Source organism: Falco punctatus, assembly GCF_963210335.1.
Source record: "Falco punctatus genome assembly, chromosome: 8".
Taxonomy (NCBI): domain Eukaryota; kingdom Metazoa; phylum Chordata; class Aves; order Falconiformes; family Falconidae; genus Falco; species Falco punctatus.
In genome coordinates, this window is record NC_137588.1 from 4,151,675 (window position 1) to 4,165,959 (window position 14,285).

Sequence of the window (14,285 nt, forward strand, 5' to 3'; positions counted from 1 at the left end):
CACCTCGTAAAACACGGACTCTTGTATCTCCTACTCGCAATGCCCAGGACTGCCAGCCAGCCAGGCCGGCTGAATCTAAAACCCTCCCATCCCTCTGGACCACAAGGATGGCAAATTAAACATTACACTATCCCGCAGCTGTAGCAGCCTTATCAGCAGGTCTGAGCCAAGAGCTAATGAAAACTATAAATAGAAGATGACACAGAGAATAGGCAAAGCCCCCCAAAGCCTTGTACAATTAAGTTCACGCATTCTCTGAGGGGGAAATGAAGTAATACCCCATTTATCGGCACACAGTGTGTTGGGGAATTGTCCAAGGTTTCCCACAGCACTCTGACACAGTAAAACAGCAATTGTCAGCAGCTTCCGACAGATGTGCAGCCCCTCGCACACTCCTGCATTAGCTGTGCTGGAATTACCACTGGCTGCAGGGGTGGCTTTGCTTTCCTCTCTGGCATTGCAGCAAAAGGACAATTCCCCTCCCACCAAAACTGACACAATAGATGGACTTGCATATACTTCAAGCTCTGAGTATTAAAAAAAAACAAACAACAAAACAAAACAAAAAAAACCACAAAAACAACCAACAAAAAGCCTTTGGTTTCACTACCACCAACCCGCTGCAGAAAATAACCACCTTTTTCTTTCGTAAGAGTTAACTGGGACAACCTGCTGCATCAGTAATTCGATAGCAGAGTTCAAACCGATTTCAATTTCCAGGTCTGACCCTGGGCCCCCCTCAGGCTGCAATTACACCTGCCCACTCGTTCCCTTTTTTCTCCATCCAGGACCCACCAGCTGACACTGAGCGGGGACACTGACAGGCCACTGCTGCAAAAAGCAGCTAGGGACACAGTGTCACTACCTTAGCAAAACAAAGCCAAAGGCACTTCAGCCGCCTTGTTCTACTCCTGACAATACCAATTCAGCACGAGGCAGGATTTACATCCACCCTGTCCCGCTGCCCAGCACACCCCACGTATCACTGGCCTCTCTGACTGATGCCCAGAAGGCGCCAGTTCATTGGAACCACCTTGTGCTGGGTCACCAGGCAGGCTGCAGCTAAACTGGTCTAGTGCCCTTTTCACTCCAAGCTAGATTTCCCGATGTCAGAATGCGTGAAAAATGTTAATAACATTAAAAAAAAAATAAAAAATAATCTTTGCTTTCCCTCCAGACCCCCCCCCCCCCCCCGTTTTAGTCTCTGGATGCTGCAGAGGAGCGGTGCACGCAGCATTCCCTACGTGCTGCCTGGCCGCTGCCTGCTCGGAGCACCTGCAGCCTCCTGCCCGGCTGTGACCGCTCGCAGGGGTTGCCCTGTCACCATCGGTGCGCTGAAGAAAAAGACAATCCAGAAAACAATGCCACGCTGCAGCCCGTGATTTCTTCCTGCAAGATGGCCTTGCGAAGCCTGACGGACAGACTGCAGAAGCAAGGTTAACAGGTATCGCAAGAGCGGCAAAAGCACTCCTAAAGAACCGAACCGCCTCCTCTGCTTCTCCATCTTCGCTTTTGGTTTGGCCAACGTCTGAGTATCTTCTGAATTCCTTTTCCTCCCACGGTCCTACTGAACAAATCAGTGTTTTCCAAACCGAAAAAGTTTATACTTCGGGGCTTTTGGGTTAGCTAATGTTTCTCACACCTCACCTACCGCAAGAGCTATTACTTAAAAAACCTTGTGCAACTTCTCTTTATTTTCTGAAAGTGTTGAACATTACGCATGTGTACCACATTCCTCGAGTACTTAACAACAAACAGTTCCGGTGAATTACAAAAGGAAAATGGGGCATTACGGGGTATATTTGTATTAGGGCTGCAGGAATGTTTGCATTCAGCATCAGCTAAATGGGAACGGCTCTTTAGCAATATCAGATTAGGACCCAGTGACTGCAATTTAGATGACAGACTTGCACAGCCGAATTCCATCGGAGAAATGAACGCTCTGCTGGCTCCTGCTACCAAAGGCCACGCATTTGGCTAAAGATTGGGTAATCTGCAAGAAATAAACAGGCCACTTAAGGTACTGCTCGACAACAGCTGCAACCACATGAAAAACTATCATCTTTTAGCAGTTTAATAATTAGACTTCATTAGGACGTGTACAAAATGTTCGCTGGGACATTATCTCCTACTGACATAAACAGTGGCTGAAACTTTGTTAACACGACTCAGGTCCTTTATAAAGGCAGAGGGGGGAGGTCTGGTGGCTGTTGCTGGAGTTCTTTGGGGTTTGTTGGGGGTTTTGGGTGGGTTTTTTGTTTTTACATCAGCTTGGTCACGGTCTACATTAAGCAGTAATTAGTTGTCATGAATCCCCCAAAAGCGAAAGAGAAGCCTCTGCTCACATCCTGTGTGATGAGGCTACCTACGCACCACTCTCGTATCACATCGAAGATGCACAGTACTCCTCACCACAAAACCAAAATAACCAAAGCCACGTGTGCAGAAGATATGTCTCTGCCCTCCTCCTCTTCCCTAATAAAAGGCTAATTCATGAGCCTGGGGGAAGGAGCGAGGGGCTGTGTTTGCATTTCTCTAAGGCATCTTTCTGCTATGGATACTACCTGCTGTAAAGAGACTGTGGGGTATATCTGTTCTGCTATTTCTACTTTATACTCCCAGCAGTACAGGTTTCCAAATTACTTCTAATAATTATTTTGCAACCACAACACAGTAACTGCCACCAGTAATTGCACTCAGGGGTTGCTCTATTTCTTAAGTCAACTTGCAACCTTGCTTTAACTCCTCTGGGTTGCTCATACAGTCACGCAAGGATTTGGGAAAAACATTTGGGTCCTTCAACCTTGCTAAGGCACCCTTCTTTAACACCTGCTAAAATGCAGCCTTAGAATAATCGAAGGGTGTTTGGTACCCCATTTTTACCCTGCAAAAGTTCCATTATATTTTGGATTATATTGGCAGGCTTCAAAGATTATAGATGTGGAATAGCCTTTTCTGTAAATAGTTATTCTGGAATCTGATCTTTTTTTTTTCCTTTTTTCTTTTTAATTTCTACTGCTTAATGGGGACAACACCTTGGGCATTTTCAATGCATCTAGAAATAAGTCTTCACTAATAAGGCTGCTTGTGTTCCAAAATCTTGGTTAAATTCCCACTGACTTCAGCAGAAACATGATCCACAGCGGTTTCTTACACTTAGACTTTTCTTAGTCACTGCCTAACCACAGAGTTTTATAATCATTCCAGGTCCACATCTACAGAAAGGGATAAAACATTCTGGAATAAAGGGGGTTTCTTTTTGGCATATACCTTGCTAAGATCCTCTTGAATCTTTTTCAGAATAAGGAGCAAAACATGACTGCAAAACCAAAAGCTGTCAAAGGTCCCGCCTCTTCCCCTAAGCCAAAGCCTTCATTTCAGACTGACAGTGTTCTTCACACAACAGAATTTTTTAAAAAGTTGTCAGTACAGAACACGAATGCAAAGAAAACAACCTCATTTTTTCAGGGGGGTGGAGTGGGGTGGGAACCCAAAACAAACACACAAAAACCCACCAAAAAAAGCCAAACCACCACAAAAATTAGCTTTTACTACTGGATACCTGAACTCCACTAAACAGGGGGTGCCCTTCTAAACTGATTATCTTCATCTTTCAAGCTGCCGCTTAACATTTTCTGCCCATTTTTTAGGATCCTGCCCAATCCAAAGGTGATGTTTGCATAGCTGTTGCAGAACAGGGGCACAAAACCCAAGGCAGCACTTATTTATTTTGGGGGATGTCCTTGGTTTGTTGCATGTCACACACCAGTAGCCTGCTACCACACCAGAGCTTGTGTCCGAAAGATCTCCCAGTGGCAGAGCTTCACAAAATATCACTTAAAACCAATCAGCCCTCAAAAAGTCAAAACATTTCTTTCAGCTGAGGTTTCACTCCTTTGGGAGCTGTAATCTAGATTGTCCATTTATCCTTTTATTATGATAGGACTTTTTCTTCCCCTTCCACACCAGCTTTCCTCCAGTCAGCACATGAACCACACTGCCCTGACAGAGGCAAAAGAAATCTGCTCGTGGCAGGGCAACTGGAGGGAACATCAATTTATAGCATGTCAGTAAGGTGGGTATTGCAAGATGTCTTAATACTACAGGGTTAAAATAGCAGAGTACACGCTAATCTTCTCCCCAAATGCCGGTGTGCCTTGCCTGTTAAGCTGCCGGCGATAAGCCTTGAAGATATGCAGAACATGGAGTAACAGAATAGGTAATGCTGTAGCTTCACTCAGCTGCCAAGAGCTGAAGGAAAAGCTGCCACTGAAAGTCATCACGGCGGCCACTGAACCAGACTGAACTGGGCACGGACAAACACAAAGCTAATCAGCTTCAGGAAATGCGGATGCCAGAAGACGCGCTGGTGGCCCTATCTGCCCACCACCAAGCCACCCATGACAACCCAGCACACCCCAACTCCCAGAGCAGCCAGCAGGCACCAGCGCATCCACGCAGTCACCCACAGAGCAGGGGCCAAGTCGCCACGCACCCATATTCTCTTCCAAGCAGCAAAAACCTGGGTAAAGTTAAAACCTGCACGGCCGAAAGCACTGTGCATTTCCACACCGTTCCTTTTCCTTTAAAAACCAAAGGAAAATAAGTCACCCAAACACCACCCCAGAGATCTTACTCTTCCCTACTGCCATTTCCCCCTCCTGGAAATCTCACTGACGAGCTCGTTGTAATATCCGTAAATAATATTTGGAATGGTTTTAGCCTAATATTTTATAAAAATGAGACACACTGTGCTAGCTGTACACAGCTGTCCTGGTCTGTATGTCTACTCTCTCATACGTGCCTAACGCTGACTTTCATTCAAAGGACGGAGAAGCAAAGGCCACCAGAATACCTCATTTCCCATGTGTCTGTTAAAGCAGGCAGGAGAGGAGATCTGAGCATAAGCGTCCCATCAGAGACACGGGTTGCAAGGAGAACAAACACCTTCTTAAGTACCACTGAGCCACTGTAGGAGAATGGCTCCACAAAATTCTCTAGCCACAGAAAAGCTTCAGATGGAAATTATTGCTTCTTCAGAAGTCAGTCCATCAGAAGAGAAAATCCTGCAGGAAGACAGCCTCAGCCAGCCCCATTTCTCCCAGGACTAGCTGCCAAGGTACAGAACAGTGCAAGGTTTCACCCTGCCATTTGCCATCACTGTCTGTTCTGCACATCAATTTCTCTTCAGCAAAACACTGCTATTTCAATGAAAAGCGGAGGGTGGGTCTTTAAAAAAATTGGTTGCAAGTGTTGCAGGAAGAGGAAGCAGTATTTGCCCAAACCCAAGCTAAAAAAAAAGCATCTCTTTAAGGGCTGAGGAGGTTTAGATTAAGTTATGTGCACGGTTTAGACATGTTTGCTTGTCTCAAGTGTTGAACTATATCCACAGTTTTGCCATTCTCATTCTCAACAGCCATTCTCAGCAGGACGCCTGAAATTGCAGGATAAAAGCCATCAGTTTTTAAATCCAGGTATGCCGCTTGTGTATCCCAAGTATCAAGCTATTCCTGTGCGCCCCTTTCCAAGAACTATCTTGGACAACGGGAGCGGTTCAGGAAGCTGCATTTTAACACACATGAATGCCTCTCATCTGTGAAGTTAGAAACCAGCAGACAGTGTTCTTATTAACATCTAGTGTGATCAACAAAGGCATTTCCAAATGAAATATAACACTTTGCAGAGTTAAAGAGGAACACCTTCCAAAAATATCAAGAGAAAGCACCCCCCTCCCACGGCAGAGCAGCCGGTCTCACGGCCAACTCAGCGTATAGTCACAGGTGCCGCGTTTTCCCTCGCGTTGTTCCAGCGAGAACCATCACCTGGCAGCTTTGGGAAGCAGACAGATCTACCCGCATGAGATACAGGCAAGCTGCCCCTGCGTCACACATCTATTACAAGTACAAGGAGCTCCGGCTCTACCCTGGCTTGCCAAAAGGTTTTTCAGGGTTTCTCCTGGAGTGAACTCCGTTTGAGCAGAGCGCTGCACTCCTGGATCGATTGCGGGAGGCAACCTCCAGAGCCCCTTCGACATCCACAGTCCGACAGCCTGGGAACTGCACAACAGCAGTAGTAGCTGTATCTCTTCTGCACGTTCCAGACCGGTGCCAAAACCGCTGCATCATACGATCGTGACTACTATCCTGTGCTACTCCAGAGTGCAGTTTTTCAACCTTCTAACGTTTCATGGGAAACAGCTCCTGCAGCGTGCCCAATCTCTAGCCTAAATTTATTCACGGTCAGCCAACATCCACTTCTTCTTGCTTGTGCTAATGCTATCGGGGTTTTGTTCTGTTTTAAATTTAAATGTGCTTTCTCCTTCCCAGGAAAATTATTTAGAGAGGATCGTCTCATGGTCCTCATTCTGAATAGAGCACAGACGGTACTGCTCATTTTCCTCTCAGGGGTTTCCCCATCCCCCCGAGCACCCCAACAGCCCTTCTATACTCCCACTCCTATATAAGCCCATCTTTGCTGAGAAGGGTTAACCAAGGCTTTACAAAGGATACCTGGTATATTGTGGCAGCAATATTTCCTCACCACAACCAGGAATATTCCCTCAGAGAGATGGGGATTAATTTTCACCCCCTTCATTACCCTTCTTCCTTCTCCAAAGCTTCCCCTGGAACCAGCACTTCCCTAGCTTACCCCACACAACTAAGCTCAACTGCTCCATCAGTCACAGACCTCCTCTTACATGTAAAAAGTAGGAAGGGTCTCCAGATGTTCAAGTAACCAACTGGTTACTTGTTTAGCTTGTAGGTTTAACTACCCCCCCCCCAAAAATAATCTGCCTTTCAACCCTAACATCTTCCTCCTGACCTGTCTCCAAGCTTCTTGATGAAAGGGTAGAGCAGCTGGTATTGCTGCCCCAAGTTAGGCATCTGACGTACTCCTTCCTTCACATCGGGTAAGCATGAGCTCCACTACAAAAAGCTCTTCCCTGGGCCCTCAAACACGAAGCTCTAGCAAAGCTATTTGGTGGATGGTTAATGGGTCCCCAGAGTCCCAGAAGAAACAGCACCTCCTCACCTCACCTCTCAGCCAGTGTCACCAGTGCCTCTCTGTTAAGCTGTTTATTTGCTTCCACAGAGGAACAATGCAGAGGATTAATACCAACTTCACTCCCTTCAACAGCTCTCCTAGAAACAGAACTAACTCCTCATATGCAGTACCATCCAAAGACTCCTTACGCAACAAGGACTTTAAGGATACCTCTTTGATCTACAAGGACACCCTTACCTGTCCTGCAAATTGTCTTAACACAAAGGCATTAAAATCCAGACAGTAAGTGCAACCTCCTTGGCTCCTGCTTTCCCAAGATACAGAATTCATCACTTTATCACCCAGCGGTTTTCTCATTTCATTTCTTAGGTACAGGTTCTCAAAAGTCCGTGGAAAAGACTAAAGCACAGTATCAGGACATTACATATGCTCCATTGTGCATAAAAACTGGTTACCTTGAGGCCAAGTCCTCACAAAGATATCCAAACACTGGTATGCTCTTGTGCACACCAGGAAGAACAGACTCCATAAAGAAAATGCATATAAAAGAGTAGAAACACTTCAGGATGTGACTGCTCTCTACCTGGTTTTCTTTCCATTGTAGTAAATCCTGCAGCTTCTTGCTAATGCAAAGTAACCCCAGTAGCACTTTAGAGCATACAAACTATGGAAATTATGGAAAATTTCAGAAAAAGCAGCAGAAAATCAACAGCAGAAGAGCTTGCATGCAGAGCGCATTTGTGGGCCCAGGAAAGTTGTACCAATGCTGACCAGGCTGTGGTCACAAACGTTCAAAAAAATCTCCTTTCTGCTGACAGTAGGGAAAAATGAGTCTCTCCTTGCTGCCTGTATTTAGAAAACAAAGACGTGTACAGCAAGTAATTGTGACAGCACAGCACCCACCAACCCTTCCGTTACTCAGCACCTATTCCTCATAATTAGCTCCTCGTTTTTCTCCTTCCTATATACTTTTCCTTTCTTCCCGGTATCTTTTCTTTTCAAGGTGCTCCCGTGTAAGGATTTCTGCTACTGTAAGACCCTTGCAAGGACTGCTGCCTTTACAAGAGAGGGAGAACAAGACAAAAGTTTATTAGCACACCCACACACCACAGCAGCTCGAGGCAGTGCTGCACAAAGCCAGGGACAAGGCAATTAATTACCTAAACCCCAAGATACACCCACTCTCCACCCCTGCAAAGGAAAAAATCCTTGTGACAGTAAATGTTTCTCACCCTCACTCCCTAGGACTCTGGATATTTGGATTCCTTATCTTGGGCCTGCAACTTGTTCACTGAAACGTTAAATCTGGCTGCTTAGGCTAGAGGTCACCTCCTGACTGCTTTCCTCCCGAAGGCTGGAGCGTTAGTGTTTTGTGTCACGTGCGTGTGTCTACATTTTTCCACCCGTGAGAAAGGATGCTGCAGGTCCATCACTCCTGCTAACCTGACTGCACAGAAGGATACCCCAACCAGCTTGCATCCAAAAAGGGGACTTGATAATCGTCTTCTTCATATCTAAAACTGTATTTTGAAACCTCAGCCTTTCCCACTGAAACACTTTCATCACCACAGTGACTCTGCTAGCAGAGTTAAAATATACCAAGAAATGGACAGAAGTTTACTTGCAGATACCAACTGGGAAATTTCCCAGTAATGAGTTAGGAGGGACAGAAACATTAATCGTCTGCACAGTTTTCTCTAAAAGCTATGCCACTAGCTCTTCACGTGCAGAAATACAATTTGGATGGTTCTAGCCCTGTGGCTGGACGATACATTAGTCTAAAATCTCGAGTCTACAAGTAACTTCAAAGACTCTAGAGCTACTTAAAAGAAAGGTAAGCAAAAGGGGAGATAAACTGCTTGGGTTTACAACAAGTTTCCTCAAACACAGAGCACAGGATCAAAAATGGCAAGAGTCACTGAAAATGGCCATACATACCATAAAAACTGTCAAAGAGCCTGTCAAAGGCCAGGCTGGTCCCTGAGGATCAAGCCACCCATTTCACAGCTACCAGCCTCCAAGACACAGGATACAACTGCAACCAGCATGATACGCCAGTGACTTCTGGAGGATGGGGGACAGATACCAGAGGAAATTAAAGAAGAGGCCACTTGGTTAGAGAAAAAAAACAGCTTGGCAGGAGACCAAAGGCCAAAATGATGAGAAAGTGTGGAAAAGAGTAAGTCCCTACTGAGGTATGGAAGCTGGGAAACCCAGACTGGGTCACAGAGAGTCTTCCTTTACTTTCTAGTGAGCAGAGGTACTTCTATTCAAAGGGAAAAATACCTACTGTGGTCCTTTTACATATTTTTATAAATGCGAAAGGACATGGAAATGTTTTAAGAACCTCACTTTTTCCCCTTCCCTTAAGCCCTAAAACAGGGCTTAAGTCCAACAGCTAACGAAAGAGGAGATCCTCCTCTCCACGCTTTGTTCAGACACCAGAACCTGGAGCCACAAAAGCAGAAGAGCCAAGCTTCCACAGCCTACAAGCAAACTGGGCACAGCTGTAAAGGGTGAATGTTTTGAGACTAATGCTTAAACTCACCAGGAGTCACAGAAAGACCCCTGCTGCAGTTCCACATCCTCCTTAACAGCTACTTCACAGCACATGACAGAGAGCTGCAGCCCTTTGACTATCCCACCAGTGCAGAACAAAAATCTTTACTTATTTTCCCCCCCTCCTCATTCGAGGAACTGCAAAACAGAAGAAAATTCTTTACTGCTTCTTTCTGACACAGCACGCCTTGATGTTAGTTTATCCATCAGAAATCAAGCACTCTGGTTTCCTTCTTTTTGAAGGACATGAATGGAGAGGTTACATAAGGCTGTAATAGGAGCTGTTATTTCCTTTCCCAGTGGAAGGGAAAAAGCTGTGGCTCAGGTTACAGAACTCCAGGGCTGGGCATCCCACTGCAGCCTTCCCAAACCCCCCGCCAGCAGAGCCCACCAAACAGGAGAAGCCACTCAGAAGGCTCTGAGAATGCAAAAGACTGAGTACACTGCTACTGCGGGGGGTGGGGGGGAGCCTTTATTTTTGTCTCTCATCAGATTCAGGAAATTCCCCAAGCTTGACGCATACCATCGCTCAAGTCACCATTTTCCATTTCAGTTAGGTCTTCATTAGCACAATAAAAAGGATGAATGAAATTATAAGGTAAGATTTACGGGGCAGTCTGACACATGAGCCTAGCAAACTGACAGAGCGCTTGGCTTTGGCGGGCACGTTAGCGTTTGTCCCAGCTCTGACCACAGAGGGCAAGGGACAGGAGGAAGTGCAGAGCATCCAAACTGGCCTGCACGAGTACTAAGCTCTTCTCCAAACCGTCCCACTCACGCTTGCTTCACCTTCCTCTCCGATCCCCAAGCCACCACTATTACTGCTGCCGAAGGAAGATGAGATCAGACTCCCAACACGAGGCACTTCTGTTCCCACAGAGCTCAGAGAAACCAGATGATCTCAGAGGATCATGTGAAGCCAGTCCATGACACTTCCATGAGGCAGAGTATCTCCAGGATATTGCCAGCAGTTTCTTAAGAGTGCACAGTGGGAAAAATTAATGGCTTTGCTTATGTTTCCAATTTTTCTCTCCCACTTCCTCCTCTCATTTGCCAGACTTTTATTTTCCTTTCCCCCAGCAGCATTAGTAGGCTCGCAATGTACGTTTGCCCTTCAAAAGGGAATTACATCAAAACTTGCAAAATGTTTGAAAGGGCTAACACGTAGCTGAACTCAACTACCGTCCCCTGGCATCCTTTCCTCACAGAGCTCCTTCCCACAGACATGATTTAACACGGTCTCTCAAGAGAGAAAAAAAAACAAAAAAAAACAACCAACAAAGAAAAAGGTGAGTTTCTGTGATCTAAGATGCTTTCAGGAGTTCTTTCACCTTCACCATGCAGAGCATTCAACCTGTTTGTGGTGCCCAGGCACAGGCAGAAGATTTTAAGCTGTCCATCAAACACACCACCTAACACCACATAGGTGTTTTCAGAAACATCTTCTTTCCTAAGGGCAGAAGGGGAACGGGTAGTAACCTAACACACCAGTAATCGCCAACAAAAGTAAACACCGACATGAGTGGTAACCACTGTATGTTACTCTGGGAATAACGGGAACGGTCCAACCATTCCACTTTCACACAGAGTCAAGCCAAAGGCAGCACGTTGCATTAAGCACAAAATTAAAGACATTCTTAAACTCAGGCCTGGGACAACTGGAAATGAAAACACACGAAGAACATCGTTACCTTCCATATGTTTAAAAGCAGCCAAGCAGCGAACGCTACTTTAACAGATGGGTCGGACTATTTCTGTTCCCTAACAGTGTGCGCTTTTGGGGAAAGCCTTGTTTTTGACACTGGGCTTGACAAAGTGATGATTCATCCAGGGAAGGATGGGCAGCGTGTTGCCAGCCTTAATTCAAAATTAACAATAGGACAGCCGGATATAGGAAACTCATGATTCGACACAAAAACTGCAGAGTCAGCCATTTTACCCAACCTTTACATTTTCCAGGGGTAATTCCTGATCTGGATATACTTTACTTTCTCCAGCATATGTTTTAAGAGTAGTTAGCTTTTATTTCATTACCGTTACGGCTGTCCTTTGGGACAGGGGTCCTTATTAAATACATAGCCATTGCCTTAATCGCATCATCTGAAATTGCAAAGGTTTAAATTACTGGAAGAAGCGAGCGGCGCACGCATGTAGGTGCAGATGGGACAAGGCGACAAGGGAGCACAGCACCTATGACCCGTGCCCGTCCTGCCCCTGTCCGGCACGGGGAGGCTGGCCGCTCCGAGGAACAAAGGGATGCCCTTCCCAAAGCCTCCTGCCCCGAATCCCTGCTGCCTCCGCCTCCCCAGGCGCAGACGGATAATCTTAACTTGGGAGGCTCTCTGGGACAACGACCCGGCCCTGGAAAGCCCTTTCTCAAGTCTCTTCTCCCAAAGTTACCGGACGGCAGGATCCGTCCATCACCCCGCTGGCTCCCCGGACCCCCAACCCAGCCCGCTCTCTGGAATTAAGCGAAGGGCGCGCGCGCACGGTAATTATTTTAGACAAGAAGAAACAGACGCCACGGTCTCTCTCCAGAAAAAGCACCACGCACCCACGTTCGTATTTTAAAGGGCAGGGTCCGGGCCACCCCTGCGGGTGCGCGCACCAGCACCCACGCCGAAGGGAAGCGCCCAGCGCCCGCAGCCGCCGGGGGATGCTGAGCCAGCCACAACGCCCGGGAACCGGCCCGCGGCCGCCGCTTCGCCCCGGGAAGGGACCCCCGGGAAGGGACCCCCGGGAGACGCCGGGGCTCCCCCGCTCGGCACCCGGACCCGGCACCGCCGCCCCCCCAACACCCCACCACCCCCCCCCGGCCTCCGCAGCGCCGGCCCCAGCCCCGCGGGGGGTCCCGGCACAACAAAGGGCCGGCGCGGGCGGGGGACCGGGGGAGCCGTACCTCTGCCGCCCCAGGGCGCTGCCCGCCGTCCCGCGGCCGCCCGACGCCGCCGCCCCGAGCCGCCGGCCGCCGCTGCCCTGCCCCGGCGCCAGCGGAGCGGGGCGCAGCCCGGCCCCTCCCCGCCCGCGCCTCGCAGGGGCGGAGGCGCCGCCGCCCGCCGGCCCCCGCCCGCCCCGGCCTCGCAGCGCCGCCCGGCGGGCTCCGGGGGCCGGTCCCTGCAGCCCCCTCCGGCCGGCTCCCGCAGCCCCCCGCCCGCCTCGCCGCCCCACTCTCCGCAGCCGCCACCGGCGGGCTCCCCGCAATCCCCCCGCAGCCCGGCCCCCGGCCGTCCCGCAGCTCTGCACCCCCCGCCGCCGCGCTCCCCCTATTGCCCCGCACCCCCGGCCGCAGGGCTCCTCGCCCGCCCCGCAGACCCCCCCGCCGGGTGCGGTGGCAGACATCCCCCCGCCGCGGTGACACCGAGCACCGGCAGGTGCCCCGAGCCGCAACCCAGCTCCCCCCTCCCGCATCCCGCAAACCCGCCGGCCCCCGCCGCTCTCCGATCACACCCGGCTCCTCACTTTTTCCCCACCTACATAACATCGTTCACCGTTAACCTGGATAAAACTCACCGAAAAGAGAAACCGACCTGTTTTAGCAGGACCCCCCCGTCCCCGGGCTGGATGGCTACAAAGATACTTTCAGCACCTCCTCAAAACACACCGGCGGCTTAAATACAAGCACCCGAAAGTATTTACAGCGAGCTTTGACATAAGGAGCCTTATCTGCTCGGTCCTGCCCCTGATAACCACATCAGCCGCCAACAATGCAGGGCGACCACCCTGCCGTGGGGGGGGGGGGGGGGGGCACCCTCAGGGCAGGCAGGCTGCACGCTGCCCCCCGGCCCTTCCCTGCCCGAGAGCGGGGCTGAGGGCAGCAGCAGGGGGTTCTCCCCACCCCCGTAAAAATTCCCCAAAGCACAGATGAGCCAGGAGAGTAATTAGGACTCTGCCTGATACTCACACGCTTCCTGGCAAAATACCCTGCGTGGAAAGTTTCACTGTATGTGCTTTTTCCTAGAGAAACCAATTACCACATTACCTTTTTTCTTTTTCTTTTTTTAGGGTTTGGTGGGGTTTTTTTGGTTTGTGTTTTTTGGTTTTTGGGGTTTTTTTTGTGTGTGTGTGTTTGCAGGTAGGCTTCAAACCGTTATTCCCATGCTGGGTTGGTTTTAAACAGCGATAAGCTTCAATTCAGCAACAAGCTGGCCCTGCGATCCATAGGCGACGGGGAAGAGGACCTGAACTGCAGGCGCACAACCTAAACGCTTCAGTATGTGGAAGAAATCCAGCTTACACCACCAGCTTCAATATGATCAGGACCATACAGTAAAGATGCAAAATGCATTTAAAATCCTTTCTCATTAAAATACTTCAGTTATTTCAAAGTAAATACTAAATTTTCAGCTACGCGATATTGCTCCTTCAGCTATATGATATTCCATACACAGTTGTTCTGTGTATGGAAAAAGATTGTATTCTCACATGATTTGTCAAATCTATAACTATACAAATGTTGGAGACAGCTTTCGGATGAACCCCAGGAACTAGAGCCCTGCAGCCCTGCTGATGCTCAGGCTCATCACTGGTTTATTATCTGTTGATTTTCAGAGCAGATGCTTAGCTCCTAAGATTTGTCCAGCCCTATAGTTTTTCTGTCTGTAAAAACGATGGGCTGCTTTCATCAGAAGTGCTCCAAAAACTGCTTCAACAAAATATTTTTCCCACTGAAAAATTAAAGGCTTGGTCAAAACTCAGTTCTGTGGAAACAGTGACAGTCTGGT

General features: G+C 48.5%; 1 protein-coding gene across 4 annotated transcripts in view; it reads right to left on the reverse strand.

Moving 5' to 3' along the window:
• MYO1B (myosin IB) overlaps window positions 1–12,604 on the reverse strand; it is a 113,285-nt gene extending 100,681 nt beyond the window's left edge. For 3 of the 4 annotated variants that reach the window (XM_080399906.1, XM_080399905.1, XM_080399904.1), the window contains exon 1: window positions 12,464–12,604. Coding sequence is in view for 1 of the 4 variants with exons in the window: in XM_080399907.1 (XP_080256033.1) it covers window positions 4,856–4,867 (12 nt within the window). In the remaining 3 variants the exon portion in view is untranslated. Of the gene's footprint in view, window positions 1–4,855; window positions 6,382–12,463 lie in introns of those variants that run through there. The other variant, XM_080399907.1, reaches the window with a different exon arrangement.
• Window positions 12,605–14,285: the final 1,681 nt, after the last annotated feature.